Source organism: Aquarana catesbeiana, linkage group LG13 (assembly GCF_042186555.1).
Source record: "Aquarana catesbeiana isolate 2022-GZ linkage group LG13, ASM4218655v1, whole genome shotgun sequence".
NCBI lineage: Eukaryota > Metazoa > Chordata > Amphibia > Anura > Ranidae > Aquarana > Aquarana catesbeiana.
In genome coordinates, this window is record NC_133336.1 from 34,273,369 (window position 1) to 34,296,883 (window position 23,515).

General features: G+C 42.8%; 1 protein-coding gene across 1 annotated transcript in view; it reads right to left on the reverse strand.

Moving 5' to 3' along the window:
- TOGARAM1 (TOG array regulator of axonemal microtubules 1) overlaps positions 1-23,095 on the reverse strand; it is an 89,811-nt gene extending 66,716 nt beyond the window's left edge. Inside the window, exons 1-2 of the mRNA XM_073610115.1 lie at positions 22,938-23,095; positions 15,439-17,018 (exon numbers count right to left, since the gene is read on the reverse strand). Coding sequence (XP_073466216.1) covers positions 15,439-16,671 — 1,233 coding nt within the window. The 5' untranslated portion in view covers positions 16,672-17,018; positions 22,938-23,095. The remainder of the gene's footprint in view (positions 1-15,438; positions 17,019-22,937) is intronic.
- Positions 23,096-23,515: the final 420 nt, after the last annotated feature.

Genomic DNA, 23,515 nt, shown 5'->3' on the forward strand with positions numbered 1-23,515 from the left:
AACGCGGAACGCATCTGCGATGCCATCATTTCTTAATGGCACCCCAAACGCGCTGCAATTGTCGAGCAACAAAACGCACTACAAATCGCAGAAAAAATAAATTGCACACTCTCCAGGCTTTGTGCCAAGATTTGGTACATGAGCTTTTTTGGAGCATTTTTTGGAGCGGAGGGAGGCCCATTTAAATGAATGGTGCCGCTCCAAAAACACTACTAAAAAGAAAGAAGAAGAAGAAAAAAAAAAAAAAAAAAAGAGCTGCAGCAGCTATCGCTGCAGATCGCTCAGGTGTGAACGGGTAATAAATAAAAAATATTTTCTAATTTGCGCAACTGTAAAATCTGGGGACACAACTAATGAACATCTCATAAAAGCTGGAAAATGTAAACCTAAAGTTACCTTTAGGCCCCTTCCACGCAGGGAGGGCTCCGTTGGAGTGCGGCTGTTCTGCTGATCCCCGTTGAGCAGGCGGATGACAGGTCTGTGTCAGCTTCGATTATGCAGAGCGGACACGGACACAGTCTGCTCTCCTCTATAGGCAGTCGGATGTAAAAACGGACCACCTGTCTGTTGACATCCGATTGCTATCCGATCCGCAGACAGATTGGGAATCCCTATCAGTCTGTTTTTAGTGGACAGGATCGGATCCTATAGAGGAGACTGGAGGGTCCGATCTGGTCAGCCTAAAAAAACACGACAGGCGGACCCGATCGGTCCACTATTCCTCAATAAAAACAGAACTAAACCCTCACTTAGTTTACAGCCAAAGGAAGCTGCCATCTTTGCCTCAGTTTCATCTGCAGTTCCCATGGTGCTGTACATGTGATCAGTTAGGACACCAGCCATCGGATCACTTGACAGTTTGGTTGAAAGCAAATACAAGTGCAACAGTTATCATTAGAGATGCACTGAAATTTCAGCAGCTGAAAATGGTGTTGTTATCGCCATTTTGCCAATAAGAGAAAAAGGTGCAGATAAAGACACCGAAAACGCATGCAATTTTACAATGCTTATGGTGTGTTTTTTTTATAGGTCATGTGACTTCAAAGGCTGAGTTCACACCTCAGCGTCTTGAATCGAGGGGAATATACAGGTATATTTTAAAATTTTTTTTTTTTTATTTAAAAAAAACTCATTTTTGTTTTTAGTTTTTGGCCAAGTGCATTCTGCATTTTCGGTTTTGGCAACAAAATTTCCATTCCATCCCGCCTCGGGATGACGCCCACATGGGTGCCCCCTCAGCATACAGCTTGCAGAGGGGGCACCTGCAGAGAAGGAGGAGGTGACCACCAAAGAGCTTTTACAACCACTTTAAAAAAAGATTGTGATTAGTGGTTACCTGAGATGCAGCAATTGTCCCTTGCTCAAGGAACCCCTAGAAACCTCAACCTGGTTGAGAAGCCTAATTTATATCATACGCACAATTTTGATTAACCAGATTTGTAATAAATGTATTTAAAAAGGACAAGCCTGCAAAATTAGCTTTAAAGCTGAACTCCAGAAATTCAGCTCCTTTGAAAAAAGTGAAGGAACACTACGAGTGGAGTCCAATGAGGTACATGACACTTTCTAGACTCATTTCTAATATTTATATATCAGACAGGTTTATAGAACTCCCGAAAGACAGCCAACGCTGTAGTTCCCGATGCTGGACTTCTGGTCTGGGCAACTTCAACAGAACAAATGTTGCAGCTTCTAAGCCCATCCTGCCCCTCCTCCTGCCCAATCGCAGAAGCCTTTGTATCATGTGAACTCATTTACAAAATACAAAGGCTTCTGTGAATAGGCAGCAGAGAAGAGGGGCAGGCATAGCTGCTGGGTGTGCGCCTCTCCTCTTACAGTCCCGAGTGTATCCTTTGACAGAGCCATACACCTGTCAGGTATAAACAGACAATTCCAGGAGTAGGGATGAGCCGAACACCCCCCTGTTCGGTTCGCACCAGAACATGCGAACAGGAAAAAAGTTCGTTCGAACATGCGAACACCGTTAAAGTCTATGGGACACGAACATGAATAATCAAAAGTGCTAATTTTCAAGGCTTATATGCAAGTTATTGTCATAAAAAGTGTTTGGGGACCTGGGTCCTGCCCCAGGGGACATGGATCAATGCAAAAAAAAGTTTTAAAAACGGCCGTTTTTTCAGGAGCAGTGATTTTAATAATGCTTAAAGTCAAACAATAAAAGTGTAATATCCCTTTAAATTTCGTACCTGGTGGGTGTCTATAGTGTGCCTGTAAAGGGGCGCATGTTTCCTGTGTTTAGAACAGTCTGACAGCAAAATAACATTTTGAAGGAAAAAACTCATTTAAAACTACCCGCGGCTATTGCATTGCCGACAATACACATAGAAGTTCATTGATAAAAACGGCATGGGAATTCCCCAAAGGGGAACCCCGAACCAAAATTAAAAAAAAAAAAAATGACGTGGGGGTCCCCCTAAATTCCATACCAGACCCTTCAGGTCTGGTATGGATTTTAAGGGGAACCCCGCGCCAAAAAAAAAAAAAAAAAACGGCGTGGGGTCCCCCCAAAAATCCATACCAGACCCTTATCCGAGCACGCAACCTGGCAGGCCGCAGGAAAAGAGGGGGGGACGAGAGTGCGGCCCCCCCTCCCTCCTGAACCGTACCAGGCCACATGCCCTCAACATTGGGAGGGTGCTTTGGGGTAGCCCCCCAAAACACCTTGTCCCCATGTTGATGAGGACAAGGGCCTCATCCCCACAACCCTGGCCGGTGGTTGTGGGGGTCTGCGGGCGGGGGGCTTATCGGAATCTGGAAGCCCCCTTTAACAAGGTGACCCCCAGATCCCGGCCCCCCCCCTGTGTGAAATGGTAAGGGGGTACATAAGTACCCCTACCATTTCACGAAAAAAGTGTCAAAAATGTTAAAAATGACAAGAGACAGTTTTTGACAATTCCTTTATTTAAATGCTTCTTCTTTCTTCTATCTTCCTTCATCTTCTGGTTCTTCTGGCTCTTCCTCCGGCGTTCTCGTCCAGCATCTCCTCCGCGGCGTCTTCTGTCTTCTTCTCCTCGGGCCGCTCCGCACCCATGGCATGGGAGGGAGGCTCCCGCTCTTCTCTTCTTCTCTTCTTCTCTTCTTCTTCATTTTCTTCTCCGGGCCGCTCCGCAATCCATGCTGGCATGGAGGGAGGCTCCCGCTGTGTGACGGCGCTCCTCGTCTGACAGTTCTTAAATAACGGGGGGGGGGGGCGGGGCCACCCGGTGACCCCGCCCCCCTCTGACGCACGGTGACTTGACGGGACTTCCCTGTGACGTCACGGGGAATGCCACAGGGAAGTCCCGTCAAGTCACCGTGCGTCAGAGGGGGGCGGGGTCACCGGGTGGCCCCGCCCCCCGTTATTTAAGAACTGTCAGACGAGGAGCGCCGTCACACAGCGGGAGCCTCCCTCCATGCCAGCATGGATTGCGGAGCGGCCCGGAGAAGAAAATGAAGAAGAAGAGAAGAAGAGAAGAAAAGAAGAAAAGAAGAAGAGAAGAAGAGAAGAGCGGGAGCCTCCCCCCCATGCCATGGGTGCGGAGCGGCCCGAGGAGAAGAAGACAGAAGACGCCGCGGAGGAGATGCTGGACGAGAACGCCGGAGGAAGAACCAGAAGAACCAGAAGAGCCAGAAGAACCAGAAGATGAAGGAAGATAGAAGAAAGAAGAAGCATTTAAATAAAGGAATTGTCAAAAACTGTCTCTTGTCATTTTTAACATTTTTGACACTTTTTTCGTGAAATGGTAGGGGTACTTATGTACCCCCTTACCATTTCACACAGGGGGGGGGCCGGGATCTGGGGGTCACCTTGTTAAAGGGGGCTTCCAGATTCCGATAAGCCCCCCGCCCGCAGACCCCCACAACCACCGGCCAGGGTTGTGGGGATGAGGCCCTTGTCCTCATCAACATGGGGACAAGGTGTTTTGGGGGGCTACCCCAAAGCACCCTCCCAATGTTGAGGGCATGTGGCCTGGTACGGTTCAGGAGGGAGGGGGGGCCGCACTCTCGTCCCCCCCTCTTTTCCTGCGGCCTGCCAGGTTGCGTGCTCGGATAAGGGTCTGGTATGGATTTTTGGGGGGACCCCACGCCGTTTTTTTTTTTTTTTTTGGCGCGGGGTTCCCCTTAAAATCCATACCAGACCTGAAGGGCCTGGTATGGAATTTAGGGGGACCCCCACGTCATTTTTTTTTTTTAATTTTGGTTCGGGGTTCCCCTTTGGGGAATTCCCATGCCGTTTTTATCAATGAACTTCTATGTGTATTGTCGGCAATGCAATAGCCGCGGGTAGTTTTAAATGAGTTTTTTCCTTCAAAATGTCATTTTGCTGTCAGACTGTTCTAAACACAGGAAACATGCGCCCCTTTACAGGCACACTATAGACACGTAGAGAATTGTAATACTAAATAAGGAAGACATAAATGCCCCAAATAAATATAATAATAATAATAATTATAATAATAATATTTTTATTTGGGGCATTTATGTCTTCCTTATTTAGTATTACAATTCTCTACATGGCTATTGGTCAAACATGTGGGGGCCTATATGGTTTATATGACTACTTCCCGGTTTCTATGATTATTACTTTTTAATATTTTAATAGGGGAATAATTTAATTTTGTTTTCACCGCAGAGTGGTATATGGCTCTGGGGATGTCTTATTATTAAGTATTTTTTATTAGTTCCCAAGTGATAAATATATATGCTATTTATTGGCATTAACATTCTCCACTAGATGGCGTTTCCTTTAGCCGTTTATAGGCAGAATTTGGAATAGTACCCTATCAGGTGGTTATATTATTTTATATAATATTTTTTATTTTTTATTTTTCATTATAATTTTTGATGAAGCCAAGGTAGTGCGTTCATGTCGTACTTCTTTGAAAGAATACTCATATATGTTTTCAGTCCCCCCAGCAATGAGGAAAGCTCACTTTGCAAATGTTGAAGCGATATTTGTTTTATGTACATCAGCCCCCTGTTCGTTGCAAGATAGGGCTGACCAACGTTATTCGTTTTGCCATTAAAGTGAGGCTTGGTTTCACCTTGAGTACTTCCTGGTTTAGAACCAGGATGTGGCCACTAGAGTGTCAGAACGAGGGGTGGTTCTATGTATGTATTTAAGGAGCGATGAGTCAGTGCGTCGCCCGTTCCTATGACAACGTCCAATAGGACGAAACGTACGTCGGAAGGCAGACGCGCTGACGTCATCGTTTCCACCTTACAGTGAACGGGTGTATGCAGGCCGGCCGGCTGATTTTTATATGCTGTTACTCGCTATTTGTAGTAAGTGCGCTATTTTTATTCTCAAATAAACTGCTTTATACGGATTCACACTATGGAGAATATACTTCTTATTTCCCTGGGTGTCCAATGTTGAATATTCGACCTTTCTATTGGTGGATTCCGGACGATCCTCCTCCATGCTGAGATCGCTGTTGGTGTCCCCACGGAGTGGATTTCGAATATAAGCTTTAATATAGCTTACCTCTGGTAAGCACATATTGTTATAGGTGGTGGATTTTTGTTCACGTGATACTTTTTCACTACAAGTCTTCAATCACTATTGGTGGATTTGTTCTACACTAAGGACTGTCGATTTTCTGTGCCATTTCCAATTTTACAGACTTTTTGGTTTCTGTCACTTGCCTAATTTGCATTTAGTGTTTCACGATAATTTCGGTTGTATCAAGTCATCTGATTGTTATTATGTTGCTATTTGGGTTCACATATGTAATTAATAGGTGAATGTAACACAATTTCTGTGTCATTTCATATATTCATTTATTTTTTTAGCACAGTCTTTTTAATTTTATTTTTATAGCGCAGTTCTTTTTATTGCTTTATCTATTTTGATTCTTTATACCTGAGGATTAGGACTGCAGCTTGGGGGGTGTAGGGAAGCGCGGTAATTTTTTATGATTTCCTACACTATAGACACCCCCCAGGTACGAAATTTAAAGGGATATTACACTTTTATTGATTGACTTTAAGTATTATTAAAATCACTGCTCCTGAAAAAACGGCCGTTTTTAAAACTTTTTTTTGCATTGATCCATGTCCCCTGGGGCAGGACCCAGGTCCCCAAACACTTTTTATGACAATAACTTGCATATTAGCCTTTAAAATTAGCACTTTTGATTTCTCCCATAGACTTTTAAAGGGTGTTCCGCGGCATTCGAATTTGCCGCGAACACCCCAAATTGTTCGCTGTTCGGTGAACTTGCGAACAGCCAATGTTCAAGTCGAACATGAGTTCGACTCGAACTCGAAGCTCATCCCTATCCAGGAGATGACATGCACCTCATTTAGCCTAACTCATAGCGTCCAGGGCATTGTGGAGCAGCGGCGGCTCTTTTGAACTATGGGCAGATCATTCCCGGTGCCAGGACACAGCAACTATTCTGTGAGTGGACATCTTTTTTATTTTTATAATTTTTTTCATAAAACCGAGTTACTCTACGCCATCTTCCATGGTCTTGTATTTCTCTTGAGCAATCTCTGCAATGTGGTCTAAATACAACCAGATGACACAGGAGTAAATAGAAAGCCTTGAAGACCTGCCTTGGCATATGCCTGGGGGTCCATACTGGCGGGTGCACACCCTGGTGAGGGCACAAATGGTGGATTGCAGTGGCACACTAGTATATGCACAGAGCACCTTTTGTGGAAGTATTGTTTATGCACCAGCTTCACAGACACTATTGGGAATATAAATATAATTATTGCAAGCATATGGACTTCTAATTATTTTGATACATTCTTTCTTGATGATTTATAAAGTTTGCATTTATTAATTTGAAGCACTTTATAAGCACTTGCAGCACTTTGGTTGTACACATCGTACCCATTTTCTATTGCATTTGTAGCACTTTTAAATGCACCAATGGCACTTTATAAAGCACATATCTTTTATGGTATACCACATAGGGTAGCGCAGCTTTTATAGTCATTCATTATGATTAACTCATAGGCCCCATTCACACCTCAGTGTTTTATAGTTTGTAGCTCGAAGCTCCAAAACGCTGGGAGGAGAAAAAAAAAAACAAAACTTAATTATTCTCTATGGGAGGTTCACATCTCTACTCAAAGTCACCTGAAGCCAAATGCCTGAAGCTCAAAAAAAAAAAAAAATTAATAATAATAATAATAAATAAATAAATAAATATATATATATATATATATATATATATATATATATATATATATATATATATATATATATATATATATATATATATATATATAAAAATGTTGGAGCTTTTTTGTGTAGCTCAAATCAATTGGGCAGATTTGCGTGTTTTTGGCGTGGTTTCCTTACCATAGAAATCAATGGAAACGTGCCATTCGCAACTTTCTGCTCAAATGCAAAACAAATTTTGTAATATATGAATAAATAAATGTAAGATAAATACACAAATAACCAAAAATCATTCTAAATAAATAATATGTAATAATACGTGAAAAACCCCTAACCTAAAAAATAAATATATTATGTATATTATGTATTTTTTATAATAATAATTAAACACCCAAACGAAATTTTTCTTCTTAATAATTTATTTTGTTTTAGGGTGTTTATTTATTTATTTTTTTTACGTGGTAGTTAACTCTGTACCTACAGGTAAGCCTGTAATAAGGCTTACCTGTAGGGACTGTGAATATCTCCTAAACTTGCACCGTTTAGAAGATATTTAGAGTGTATGCAGCCGATGACATCACGCGCTCTTGAAGGTCCGGCTTACAGTGCTGGTGTTCTATCACATTAGCGAACCCATCAGATCAGCGAACGTAAGTGACTTTCCGTCAGCTACGCATGCACTCCATGGGTTCGCTAATCTGACAGAACAGCGGCATCGGACATCTTGCTACACCCAGCTACAGCTTGAATTTCTGAGTAATTTTAGCAATAAAGTAAGCCTATATAAATACCTATCGTATATTGACATCTGTGATGATATTTAATTTTGGAAGCCTAAAAAGGTTTAGTGTAGAGGGGTGTACCAACATGGCCTCCGCCACCTTCCTAATGCTGGTGTCCAGCTTCTTTCAAAATGTAACATCAAAGCAGCATCACAGATGCCAATATACTAAATTTATATACGCTCACTTTATTTCGAACAATATAGATTGGATGTGGAAAAATGGACTTTATAGGTTAGGTACCACTGATAAAAAAAACAAAATTTATACATGAATTCTAAAATGACATATAAAAAACAGAACTGTAGCAGTCTACAGTGAAAAACTTTATGTCTCCACAATAGTAATGCCCCGTACACACGGTCGGATTTTCCGATGGAAAATGTGTGATAGGACCTTGTTGTCGGAAATTCCGACCGTGTGTAGGCTCCATCACACATTTTCCATCGGATTTTTCGACCCACAAAGTTTGAGAGCAGGATATAAAATTTTCCGACAACAAAATCCATTGTCGGAAATTCCGATCGTGTGTACACAAATCCGACGGACAAAGTGCCACGCATGCTCAGAATAAATAAAGGGATGAAAGCTATTGGCTACTGCCCCGTTTATAGTCCCGACGTACGTGTTTTACGTCACCGCGTTTAGAACGATCGGATTTTCCTACAACTTTGTGTGACCGTGTGTATGCAAGACAAGTTTGAGCCAACATCCGTCGGAAAAAATCCTAGGATTTTGTTGTCGGAATGTCTGATCAATGTCCGACCGTGTGTACAGGGCATAACCGTTAACATTAGGGATACAGATCTCTGATATTAAACGGCTACTATTGGAGACATCATCACGTTTTTATTTGGGTACAGTTTCGAACAACCGCGCAGTAGTCAGTTAAAGTAAAACAGTTCTGTATCTCAAAAAATGGCCTGGTAATGAAGGGGGTAAAATCTTCCGCAGCTGAAGTGGTTAATCAGACTTTTGATTTAAAAAAAAAAAAAAAAAGGAAGAAGGGGGGTTTGAACGGAGCTTTCAAGCAAGCAATAACAGTTCGATAATGGCAATTATCGAGTACCACAGCCAGCCAAACTTGCAAGAACATAAAAAAAAAAATATCAATGAATTATTCTGACCAAACTTCAATATACTAGGCTAGAACATGAGTGAAATAAAACAACTTGGCCGTGGCAGAGATTGAACAAGTTCTTATCATTAGTCTCTTGGCAACATCACACCTTCACTATCCATGCAGCAAGTAAACGAAGGACAGACAATTGAAACACTGCAGGCTTCTCCTACTCTGGGCAGAAATAATATTTAACTTGTGCGTCAAACAAATAAAAAAAGTGACACGAGGTCAAATTAAAAATTCTGACTTCAAAAAAAAAAAAAAGATGAAGGAAGACTTCCCCGTCTACAGGAAAAACACACAAAACAAATCTACTCCTTTTGGCCTGGTTACTATGCGGTGACAATTCTTACACACTTATTTTACATTCCGTAGAAGGTTCAGGGACAGCTTAGGGCGAGAGATGGACCAAATGGAACTGAAAAGACCTTCTGTAGACACAGCAAAGTACAGTAAGCCTTCTTAAAATAGAAGGTACAGTAAAACCTTGGATTGTGAGCATATTTCGTTCCGGAAACATGCTTGCAATCCAAAGCACTTGTATATCAAAGCGAATTTCCCCATAAGAAATAATGGAAACTCAGGTGGTTCGTTCCACAACCATTTATTCATAAATCCTTCAGTTTATAATCAATATAAAAAAGATTAAGGCGCCTTTCACACGGACGGCTGTTCTGCCGCAGTTAAACGCATATAATATGTTCTGTGAAATTCAAGACTCCAGGCACTGCGATCAGCTGCATTTGTACAGTGTGATTACCTTACTTGCGTTTACATGCGGCTGCGTTTAGCTGCGTTTGGAACATTCTTGCCATTTCTGATGTACTTCCTGTTGCTTTTCTTTCCTTGTTGCCACTGCTATCCGCAGGAGAAATAGTACACTGCGATTACCTGCAGTTATGTGCAGATAGCTGCGCTAAATCGCTCCTGGACGCTGTCAATTCTATTTTTTCTATCCGCACCAAACTGCATGTAACTAAATCGCAGTGTGTGAATGGGGCCAAAGGAAAGCATTGTGTGCTTTTAGCTGCGGTAGAAAACTAGAAAATCCGCAGCTAAAAGCACAATTCTATCCGTCCGTGTGAAAGGGGCCTTAAACAATGTGATAGGTTGTGTAACCATAAAATGTCTATCCACAAATGGAAGCCTCCACAAGGAGATTAGAAGAAAAATCCAGCAGGAGCTACAGAGTATAAAAGAGAAGAGAGGCGCCTCCAAGTGTAGCAATATGGTTACATTTAATGAAGGTACAACATTTAGCAACTCACATGGTTGATGATTAAAATAGGCACATCTAAGTATGCAGGCATCTGGGGTAAAGCTGTCCACATAAACCAGTGGTCTCCAAACTGCGGCCCAGGGGCCAGATGTGGCCCTTTGCTTGCTTCTATCCGGCCTTTGGAACACTATTTTCATCCACTGATACCAACATTGGCACATAAACCCCCCCACCACCACCACTGACACCAATGAAGGGGCAGAATTTCTCCCAACGACACCAACAATGGGATGCTATTCCTCCCAATGAAACCAAAGATGGGGCATTGTTTATTCCCACTAACATCAGGACCCTTTCTACTCCCAGTGCCCATTCCCCCCCCCCCCCCCTTAGGTCTGAAGAACAGTAAACTGGCCCTTTGTTTAACCTCCCTGGCGGTATGATTATTTCGGATTTTAGGTGCTGAAAGCGGTACAATTATTTTGCATGGAAATTTGGCGTTTTATATTGTAGGTCTTTAATTCTTAACAATAACACACTTAAATCTGTCCAAACAAGAGTCTAGTAGATATCCCGGGTATGATAAAGTTTGAAACACAAAAACATAAATTATAATATATTAAATAAAAATAATAAAAAAAAATAAAAATAAATAGTAATAAAATAAATTTCCCTACAATTCACTATCGCTCAATTCTGCAAGTGTTCTAATTTACTATCGCTGTTTTCTAGCTGGTCTAAAGCCACTTTTGACGTAAAGGGACAATTTTTGGTTGCTATGGACAATCTCCAGTTTCCAGGCAGAAAGAACAGTATATATAACATAAAACTGCATGCAGGGCATGGGCCAAAAGGGATGTGAAATCATTTCATACAGTACTGTAATCTGTAAGATTACAGTACTGTATATGTTATGATTTTGACAATTTTTTAAATTTGCCGCCAGGCTCCGCCCCCGTGCGTCGCGACGCTCGCAGGGAACGGAGCCTGGCAAGGAGAGGCTTCGGACGAGGACAGAGCCCACGGACACTGCGGGGGACATCGCAGGATCCCAGGGACAAGGTAAGTAAAGCCACACCAGGATCCTGCGATGTAATCCCTCGGGAAAACCGCCAGGGAGGCTACAATGTTTGGAGACCCCTGACATAGACCAATAGACCATCCTCCGCACCACCGGCTCTCACCGCTGTTAGTCTGCAATCAAGACCAGGAAAACTACCCTGAAAGCGAGGCTTGAAGCGCTCGCGCAGCGTGGAAGGGATGACGTCATTGGCATTGCGGAGGATGGTCTATGTGGACAGCTTTACCCAGATTACCTGCATACTTAGATGGGCCTGTTTTAATCATCAAACATGCGAGTTGCTAAATGTTGTACCTTCATTAAATGTAACCATATTGCTACACTTAGAGGCGCCTCTCTTCTCTTTTATACTCAGTTGTGACATGACGCTACTTGTATATCAAGACATCGCTTGTATATCAAGTCAAAATTTTTTTAAATTTTGCTCGTCTTGCGAAACGCTCTCAAACCAAGGTTTTACTGTATTTAGTTTGTCATTACTTCCAGTGCAAGTCCAAAAAAAAAATAGGAAGTATACTATTTATTAGTTAAAAATAAATAAGTGCATGCAGTTACGCACAAAAAAAAAAAAAAATTAAATTAAATAAGAAAAAAAACTACGGTAATTTATATTATTATTAAATAGACCCCCTACTACACTGCAAAGGTTTAAAAACAAATCCTTGGGTTTTAATGCCTTAATTCTTTTCTCGTTATAAAACTAGGCAGATTCTGGGTTCCTGCTGCTCAGGCATTTAAAAACACTGTGTGAGCATTTTACTTCTCAGAATAGACAGAGAGAGCAATAAAAGCACAGACTATAATTAACTGCAGAATAATGCTGGTGTGACATGACTTCATAGGCATAGCTTTACTGAGCAAAGGATCTGGTAACCATTATCTCTAGGTGGCAAATTACAACACAAAAGGGGGAACCTCGGATAGATTTAAAGCGGGGGTTCACCCACACCGCCCAAAAAAAAAAAAAAAAAATTAAAAGCCAGCAGCTACAAATACTGCAGCTGCTGACTTTTAATACATGGCCACTTACCTGTCCCAGGGTCCAGCGATGTCAGCAGGGGACGCCGAGAACCCGCTCGGTTCTCGGCAGCTGCCGCCGCCATCCTAGGTGAGGGAATCAGGAAGTGAAGCGTTGTGGCTTCACTTCCCGGTTCCCTACTGCGCATGCGCGAGTCGCGCTGCGCGTCCCTAGTGGTCCCCGCTCTCTCCTGGGAGCTGTGTGTTCCCAGCAGACAGCGCGGTGGGGACGGGAAGAGGCATAGACTCCCATGGGAGTCTATGCCGGAAGTGGGTGCAAATACCTGTCTTAGATAGGTATCTGCACCCCCCTCCCCCCTGAAAGGTGCCAAATGTGACACCGGAGGGGGGGAGGGTTCCGAAAAGTGGAAGTTCCATTTTTGTGTGGAACTCCGCTTTAAATCTTTATACTGCTAGCATTCTGAAATAGGAAGGTGTATTCTTTAAACTTTTTACCATTTCTTCAGTTACTTCCTGGTTTCTTGCCTAGGCAAATGCTGTCATACATCCCAGGACTCAAGAGAGGAGGAGGGGTTTTCTCAGCTAAGCACACCCTCCTACCTGCATGCCTGAGCTAAGGGTAGATTTTTTTTTTTTTTTTTTCCCCCAGGAAGTAAATGCTACATGAATCATCGGCCCTTACTGAAGATGGACAGAGCCAAAATTGTTAGGGGGTGTTTTAGCAAAATTATATGGAAGGTAGAATGGGGAGTTCTGTAATATCATAAAACTGACACACAGAAAAATAAAAAGTCTATAGAAACAGGTTATGGATCTGTGGCAAATAACTGAATGGAAAAACAATCTGTCTTAATGGTTTATCAAAAGCCAAGAACAAAAATGTAATATACTTAATCCTACTAGGCCTTAGATGTGTTGGTGGTGTCATGGCGATTCTGCCAATAACACTGTTCTGGTCCTGGTGGATCATCCTAGGGTGATCCCACCAGTAACACACTCCCCCATCCTAGGGTGATCCCACCAGTAACACACTCCCCCATCCTAGGGTGATCCCACCAGTAACACACTCCCCCATCCTAGGGTGATCCCACCAGTAACACACTCCCCCATCCTAGGGTGATCCCACCAGTAACACACTCCCCCATCCTAGGGTGATCCCACCAGTAACACACTCCCCCATCCTAGGGTGATCCCACCAGTAACACACTCCCCCATCCTAGGGTGATCCCACCAGTAACACACTCCCCCATCCTAGGGTGATCCCACCAGTAACACACTCCCCCATCCTAGGGTGATCCCGCCAGTAACACACTCCCCCATCCTAGGGTGATCCCGCCAGTAACACACTCCCCCATCCTAGGGTGATCCCGCCAGTAACACACTCCCCCATCCTAGGGTGATCCCGCCAGTAACACACTCCCCCATCCTAGGGTGATCCCGCCAGTAACACACTCCCCCATCCTAGGGTGATCCCGCCAGTAACACACTCCCCCATCCTAGGGTGATCCCACCAGTAACACACTCCCCCATCCTAGGGTGATCCCACCAGTAACACACTCCCCCATCCTAGGGTGATCCCACCAGTAACACACTCCCCCACCCTAGGTGACCCCACCAGTAACACACTCCCCATGGTAGGATGATCCTGCTAGTAACAGTTCCTGCCTGGGATGATCTTGCCAATAACACATTTACTATCCTAGGATGATCTTGCCAGTAACATGCCTCCTGACTTTGACAATGTACATTCACCAGACTGTATCAAGGGAGAAGCAGTGTTGTTCCCCTAGAATAAGATATAGAACACCTCCTCCCCATTCTCTTCTCCATAACATAGGGGAATGGTTCTGAAATTCACAGAAAGCACTAGGAATAATGTAACTGATAACAGCGGGCATAGGAACTTATCATCTCACAAGATTTCTAGCAGAATCAGGTATTTTTTGCACGCACCAAACAGAGACCACAAAAAACTTCTAATAGTATATTTTAAAAAAATAACTCCAGGCGTGGCTATATTATACATAGTTACATTGGCCCAACTTGGACCCAACTTTTACCATACCTAGCTGATGCCCCTGGAAACTAGAGATCACTGAAGTAGTGCTTGCTCTTTTAAAAAAAAAAAAAAAAAAAAAAAAAGTTACTGGCTAGATGCCCAAGTAAAAATAAAAGAAAGCCTAAAAAATAAAAAATAAATAAAAATCCAAAAAAACAAAAACAAATGCAGCCATCACATCTTAGAACTGGTAAGCTGCAATTTAATAAATGATTAAATCACATGTGGAAGGTGAAGGAAATCCTTAAGGCTCTATTCACATTTGTAAGACTCCAATGTTGCGCCGACTTTGGACTACAACTTTTGGTCAAACTTTGACGCAACTTTGAATGGGTGCAACTTGGATATAACTTTGGCTTTGACCAGTGATAATGAACAATTTTGCATTGTATAACATTCAGGTACGACTTTCATGCAAATTCTGAGGGTTAACATTGAAGTCTATGGCCCTCAAGTTACATGAAAGTCGCACCAAAATAGTGCATGAACTACTTTGAAGTGGCTGCAACTTTAAGTCGCACATATATGAATGGCTATCATTGGAAAACATGGGGTACAATATGTCATGTGGCACTGATGTCCAAAGTTGCATGGCAAGTTGCACAAGTGTGAATGGAGCCTAAAACTTGACCTGTTGGAGGTACTTGAGGACTGAGGCTGGGAACCACTGGTCTCTTAAGTTTACAGAAAGACACAATGGGGATTTAACTTTCAATATAACTATCTTCAAACCTAAACCTTTCAGCCAAGGAAGATGCCACCTAAGCCTCTGTTTGACACCAGCCATTTCACGGTTTGACATTGTAGTTGAAAGTGCAAGCAAATGTAACAGTAGCCAATTCCGGCATGGGTTTAGTTCTACTTGGATTTTGAAACATTTTTATTCCAGCAAATTGCATAAGCTTTCAATTTAATAAGTCTCTGTTTTTTAGTTTTCTAAACCATTAACTGGCACATGTCACTCACAGGAAGGCGTTGCGTGATGCATTCCAAATGTATGAAACCAACCGGGAGAAAACATTAACTGAACACAAAAACATGTGGGAAAAAAGTACCTGATCGATGTTGTGAGTTCCTGGAAACACATCTGTGACTCCAGGGCCTGGATTTTCCCAAGGGAACTTATTTTTTCCTTTGCCAGCACTTAACATTCTTCGACCTACGGGATCAATGTGAGGGATAACTCCTCTACCGTTGTGATCACTTGTTTGATAATGCCCACTCTGTACTCTGTTTCCTGTCAAAAGCCAGTCTGTGTCAGCTCCCGGCAAATGATGAGTCCCTCGGATGTGAGCTGACGACGGGAATGGAAGAGCGTACTCTACCAAACCTTGCGGGGAAATTCTGGGAAGAGTTTTCCGTGCCAGCCTGGCCTGCACAGCATTCATTAGTCCTTCACCGTTTTCCTGTAGCTCAACTTCATCAACGGCTTTGAGCAGACTACTTTTTCCTGGACCCATAGAGGCCGCCAATACAGCAAAGGCCTCCAAAGCAGCATGGCGGACTCGCCTCTTACTATCTATTAAACACGGTGCAATTTCGCAAGCTAAAAATGGCAAATTGAAGTCTTCGCTGGGATACGTCAATAGGGAAACAATGCAAATATTTACTACTTCTTCCCTTACCCTAGAGTTCTTGTGCTTCAGATTTTCAAGCAAGACAGTTAATACTTTGTATGGTCCAACCACTTTCATTAGTCTCATGTATATCTTCATGTACTCCTGTTTAACTGTGATCTTGCCATCTCCAAGGAGTTTGACTGTTGAGGCTATGACTGGTTTGAGAAATTGTTTGACTCCTTGGCCAAGATTTACAACAAAGCAGTTCAAAACATCCAACGTGACTAAGACGACAGTAAAGTTGCTATCATCGAGCAGTGTGCACAAGAAGCTAATAAAGCCAACCACATCTGAATGGGAAACAGAACTAAAATCACAGCGTTGGATGAGATATTTGAGCTCCTCGATAGCATGGGTCCTAGACTTGTAGTCTTTCAAGTCGAGAAGTCTCGATTGCAGCTCTTGAGGAATGACACCCCACCTAAGATTGCTGTCACTGAGAGGAATGTATGGATTATCTTGATTGTGACCTGTTGTACCCGACAAATTTTTGTGACTGTGAGAATATGGCCTAACTTGAGAACTGGTCCGCCTTGTAGAGGACTCACTTGCGAGATCGCTGTAGGAGCTGTCTTGTGTATATGACCTTCTCCTTGCAGAACCAGTTTGTAAAGGTGCAATGTCTCCATTACTGGCAAAGGGTGCCACGCGTGAGACATGGACCTCCATACCTTTACCGCAGATATGTCCTGATATAATAGACTTAATCTTTATTTTGCCAATCAGAAAACTTCATAGGCTACATGGTGACAAAGCCAGGTGTTGAGGTGGCCTTAAAGGGCTACCTCGTAGTTTCATCCAGCTGTAAATATGTACTTCAAGAATAAAACCAGCTGCAAATAAAATCATATTGCACATGAAACTATGCAATAATCTGTTCTTATGTCCCCATAATCAGGCTCCCTTTAGGTAGCCATTGTCTAGTAGAACACTGATTCATCTAATTAATAAAATTTCCACATTCCCAAGAATTGTAGTTGATGTTTCTTGTTTATGAAGTCTGAGAGATGAGAAACCTGCAGAAAAAAAAAAAAAAAAAAAAAAAAAACGTCAATACAACACATTTAATAAATAAGCAATAAAAATACAACATTTTTGACTTTCCAGGTCTTCAAAGCATGGCACCTGAGAAAACCAGTGTTTTAATATCTTAGCACCAAATCCATAAAAGCCTCAAAAATATCAAACTGATCAGAAGATCTTGAGATAGGCAGTTGGAGTTTCATGCAAATCTTGATTTTTCCTGTAAAAATTAGCTTGACTCCATTTCCTTTAGCCTATGTGGCCTTCCTAATGGTTCTTGTGAAAGGCAACCTCAGAAAAGTGACAGACATTTGCAATTGAATTGGAAGGAAAAAACTAAAATTTTTGGAATTGAGTTTCACTTTAAAGAGGAACTTCACCCCTTCAAGGTTAATTTTCCTCTTAACCCCCTCTTGTCTGGTCTGTGGAGCTGAACGCAAATAACATACACACTGGCGTCCAAAACCCACCTAAGATGGGCCATGTACCGCCATCTTCATCGCAGACATCATCAGGAAGCTGGCTGGCTTTTTAGGTCCTAGCAGTTTTTGCTTTTCACATTTCCCCCATTGTAACAAAGTTTTATTAAAATTTGATCTTGCCAGGAGTTGATTTGCCACTTCAAGCAGGATTCCCATCCTACACAAGTTTATGGCAATGCAAAACCCACAAGGACATATTTATTGGAGTAAAGTTCTTAGAAAGCATTATTTTACTGAAAGGGTAGTTGATGAATGGAATAAACTACCAACAGATGTAGTAAGACAGTCAACAGTAAATGGCTTCAAACAGGGTGGATTTGATTTAAATCAAGTTAATTTAAATCACTAGTAAAAAGGTTTGGTTTAAATCATAATTTTTAAAGAGGAACTGTCATCTCTGTCCTGCAGCGGCTCCTCCTCTGACCCGCTGTTGACTCACCAACAGTCCCATTCACTTTAATGGGATGGCTGGTGATGCGGCAGTGACCCAACAAGGTGAGGGACGTGGCGGCAGCAGGTGAGTGGATGTCCACTAACAGGCGCTGCCATGATGGATCTGAAATGACAGGTGCTCTTTAAATGTAAGGACTTATTCTTGCTGGTAGTTCGAATCTTTAATATTTGCAAACAAAATGAAGGTTTCCTATTAAGAATAATAAGCTGTCATGTTAGTAAAACAGCGATACCAGAACCGGTTCAATCACACAGTTTGTAGTGTACGTAGATTTGTAAAACAATGGGATAAAAGGAATATTCCTGAACTTTGTTTTATCTCATGGTTACTGTGAAATTGTGTGAATGCATCAATGCAGTGCATGTTATCTCAGCTTGCAAAGCTTGGACTCACTGAATGAGTTTACCAAAAATATAAATATTGCAGAATATACAGCCTCATGCTACATAACTAAGCTCCATTTAATACTGAATAAACTAAATTATGAATGTAACCCAAATAGAAAACTATCTTTAGATAGATTTTTACTCCAAAAGCATTTTTAATAAATTTGATGAAATAAAAAAAAATAAAAAAAATTGATTCAAATAAAAACCATGATTCAAACATACTTGAGATAAACATAAATCTATAGTCAGACAACAAGGTTAATGAAAAAACAAAACAAAAAAAATAAATAAATAAAATGGGCAGACTCGATGGACTACTCTGTCTTTTTCTGCCGTTACTTTTCTATGTTTCTAAAATTATATTGCAGCTTACCAATTATTGGATATGGTGGCTGCATTCATTTTCTTTTTTAGGCTCTTTGCCCCTTATTTGCACCCCATGATCTGGCCATTAAGTCTGTTGTTTATCAACAGAACAAGTTTTCCTGCAGATGTAGCTGTTACAAGGATGAGACAAAACATTTACCACTGACAGGGGTGGTTACAATGATCAGCTTTTTTTATTTATGTAAATAAAAAACAAACTGTTACTCTAACTGCTTATAAAGTGTGAGCTGAAGTTTAGCTTCAATTTGTTGGCGTATTTAAATCTGCTAGTAAATCTAAAACTCCTTTCCCCTCAAGAGTGACAAGGCTGCTGTCTTCTGTGCCCGTCAGGAAGGGTGTCTTCCTGTGCGCAGCTGCAGAACAATAATGAGCTCTGTACGTGGCCAACGTGCGCGCACAGGTGGGCTATTTAAGCTGCACTATTGCCGTTTGATCTATTACGTTTCCTGTGAATCTGCCACCCATTCCTGTGTTGACTCTCTGCTACCAACTTCATCTGCTCCCGACACTGACCCTGGACCCTCGCCTGATTACCTAGACTGCCTGACCCTGCTTACGGACTGTTTACTAGGCTTTCATTTGTGAATGAATAGGAAGCTATTCCTGTCCATTCATTCTGTGTTGCTGAGGCTGCAGAGATGGAGATTGAAGGCTGGGTTCTCAATCTCCTTTGTCTCAAAAGTGGAACATCAGAGGTTTATTTAGAACCCCCCCAATGGAGCTCCTAAAATTGTTTAAACAAATAATTAATTTAATTATAATATATATATATATATATATATATATATATATATATATATATATATATATATATATATATATATATATATATATATATATATATTATATATATTTATATATACACACACACACACACACACACACACATATATATAAATAAGAAACTACAGACACCAGTGGCGGAACTACTATGGTTGCACTTGCGGGGGGAGTAGAAGGGAAGAGACGGGAGGAATGGGGAGCAAAAGAGTGGCACATGTGCACTGAGGAGACAGGAGAAAGGAGGAGCGTGGATCGAACAGTGGCACATGCGCACGGAGGAGGGGAGTAGAAGGGAGGCGTGAATGTGTGGTGCATGCGCACTGAGGAAACAGGAGAAGGGAGGAGTGGCACATGCGCACGGAGAAGGGGAGTAGAAGGGAGGACTGGATGAATGGTGCTTGCGCAATAAGGAGGCACATGTGCACTGAGGAGAAGGGAGGAGCATCGAGTGGAGCTAGGGTTGCCACCTGTCCGGGATTCACCCAGACAGTTTGGGTTTGGAACCATGTGTCCAGGTTTCAAACTGCCTGAAACCTGGACACATTATTCAGACTGGACTATGGCTTCCTCCTTACATCAGAGTTCTCAGTGTTCCTCCTTACATCAGAGTTCTCAGTGTTCCTCCTTACATCAGAGTTCTCAGTGTTCCTCCTTACATCAGAGTTCTCAGTGTTCCTCCTTACATCAGAGTTCTCAGTGTTCCTCCTTACATCAGAGTTCTCAGTGTTCCTCCTTACATCAGAGTTCTCAGTGTTCCTCCTTACATCAGAGTTCTCAGTGTCCCCCCTTACATCAGAGTTCTCAGTGTTCCCCCTTACATCAGAGTTCTCAGTGTTCCCCCTTACATCAGAGTTCTCAGTGTTCCTCCTTACATCAGAGTTCTCAGTGTTCCCCCTTACAGTGTAAGGAAACTATTTGAGTTCAGATGTAAAAGGGGGCTTTTGTGTGATAAACTTCATATGATTAGAAATGTTATTTAATTGCAAAATCAATGTACAGTTTTATACTATTAAAAAAAAAAAAAAAAAAAAGGAATTGCTGCGCGCTGTTAAAGTGTTCGGGTTTGACTTCAAGAAAAAGGTGGCAACCCTAAGTTGAGCATGTACACTGAGGAGACAGGAGAAGGGAGGAGTGGGGAGCAGGAGAATGGGGCATTTGCCCTGAGGAGGGAGGAGGTTAAAAGAGAAGTAGAAGAATGGCATATGCCCACTGAGGAGAGAGGAGAAGGGAGAACTGGGGAGCAGGAGGGTGGTGCGTGTGCAGTAAGGAGGGAGGATAGCCGCATCAGTGTACGCATGCTGGGAGTGAACATGCACGGGTGGCTCCATGGAATCCTGTAAAATGATGGAGCCATCCAAAAAAAAAAAATGCAAGAAAAGGGCATTTTAGTGGAAGGAGAACACAGCAACCCCATGCCTGGGAGGAAAAGCACACAGAAAACAAGATAAGCGCTGAGGTCTGCAACACTACAGTGCCTTGAAAAAGTATTCATACCCCTTGAAATTTTCCACATTTTGCCCCGTTAAGATCAAAAACGTAAATGTATTTTATTTATCCGTGTATAATATGCCCCCATGTACAAGACGCCCCCACTTTTCCAACCCAAAATTTAAAAAGAATCAATATTTTAAAACATAGGTAAAACAGAACACATTTTTATTTAGTAAATACCGCAGGTAACGTTTACCTAGCAGTATATTATGCAGGGGTTGTTCTTGCCGTTTTCTCCACTGTCTGATCATACACTTATGCCGCGTACACACGACCGGTTTAGCCGTGGTAATAAACTTAGACGGTTTCTCTGACAGAATTCTATTCAAGCGGTCTTGCCTACACACGGTCAACCCAAAGTCTGACCAAAGTCCGACCGTCCAGAACGCAGTGAGGTACAACACGGGACTAGAAAAAGGAAGTTCAATAGCAAGTAGCCAATAGCTTCCGTCTCGTACTTGCTTCAGAGCATGCGTCATTTTTGGTGCCTCAGCTGCAGGAGAGGTGCAAGCAGTGGCAGCCTGTAATGCAGGGGTGCCGCCCCCCTAATCCACATGCAGGGTGCCAGATGCAGTGATTCCATTGGGGTTTTTTTTTTTTTTTTGAAGCACGTGATTAGAGGCTTGGTTTTGATTGGTTTCAAACAAGAGTGGGCTCGGTGCGCAGAGAACTGCGCCCTGAGCCCACCCGGTTGTGTGACAATAGAGAATATTCGCTATTGTCATACCAATTCTCCTCCTGGCCAATCAGGAAGCGAGTCCTGAGACCTGATTGGCTGAGGGGAGAAGCGATCGTATTGGCTGCTGAGGAGTAAGGATGAGCTCCGGCGTGTTCGCACAGCCCACGTGCAGAGCCCCGCCAGGAAGTCGGCACTGCGCTGTGCTAATCACAGGCAGTGAGACATTGCCCCGATGCGTGGCTGCAGAGATCGGGAAATGTCTCACTGCCTGTGATTAGCACAGCGCAGTGCCGACTTCCTGGCGGGGCTCTGCACGTGGGCTGTGCGAACACGCCGGAGCTCATCCGTACTGAGGAAGAGAAGAAGCAGGGAAAGCCGCTGTGATGGCGAGGAGCAGAAGACGCAAGGTGAAGCCGTCGAGGAGGAAGCGCGTTGCCCACGACCTAGATGGGGTAAGTGCGGGGCTGGTGGGCTGACGATTGAGCAGGGAGGGTGCGAGGGCCAAATAAAATGGTCTGTGTTTGATACATGTGGCCTAGGTGATCCAAGTAGAAGCGGGAGGGGGCACCTATCAAAACTGAATACCTACTCCCTAGGGGGAAAAAAAAAAATTCCAAAATATTGAAGAGGGGGGAGGAGGAAAAGCGTAACGTCCCTTTTTAGGTGATGTCAAGAAAAGAAAATCCCCCTTCATTGGGACTTTGTAGGCAACAACCACACATATGTAAATTAGAAAATATAATTTATTAGGTGTACATAAAATCGTTCGATCATGAAGATGACCGTGAGTTTAAAAAGACATAACGAAAATTATATGAAAAATATTGAAGAAGAGGGGGGAGGGGGAAGGAGGAGGAGGAAAAGCGTAACGTCCCTTTTTAGGTGATGTTCCACTTTGATTATAAACTCATATATTCCCATCACTTCAATCAAATGACATCGTTGGTGGATCTAAAAGGAGATTGTACATTGTATAGACAGCTAAAACCATTCCCTATTCTACACAAACAAATAAAATAAAATAAAGAAACAAAAGTTTTGATCACACAAACATGTCACAATGTATCCAAAACACATCCCAGCTGACATGTCACCAGAGGGCGGGACATGCGCTGTCTTCTATATAGAGGGATCAGGGATACAATGTATCAGATCAGACATCATGTATCATCAGATGGGATTGTGAACCGGGGAGAAATCAGAGCCCAGGCTGCGCAGGAGATCAGAAGAAGAATGAAGAAGTTTACCTTCTATGCACGATCAGATCACAGCCCCGATGTCAATCACAGGCGCACACAGACCACCCACGGATCGGCCGATGTGCCCTCTCCCCCCACACTGGCGGCTGCTGGAGAATGATGCCGGGGGAACTGATCGTCGGTGATCAGCTGACCTCTGACGTCACTGCACTACAGCAGCCTGAGAGAGGCAAACCTTGTGTGCCAGGAATGAGGTCCCTCCTCCCTCCATTCACTGTCCCTCCTCCCTCTTTCCTTCCATTCACTGTCCCTCCTCCCTCCTTTCTTCCATTCAGTGTCAGTGTTTCATGGTAACTTGGTGACCACACTATAGAGACACAAAAAGACATGGAGGAACTGCAGCCATCTGCTCAGATCTGTACATCTATCTGCAGATCTGTCATTTTTGATGCAAGGATGCTTAAAGTGACACTAAATTATATACTTTGTCTCCAAAAATAACACATGTTGGTGCCTCCTACATTAGACTCGATCCTGGGTAGATTTCACCCACTGATTCAGGGCCGTCTTTAATATGGATTGGACCCTGGGCAAACATTTTCTTTGAGCCCCCCCCTGCATGCAAT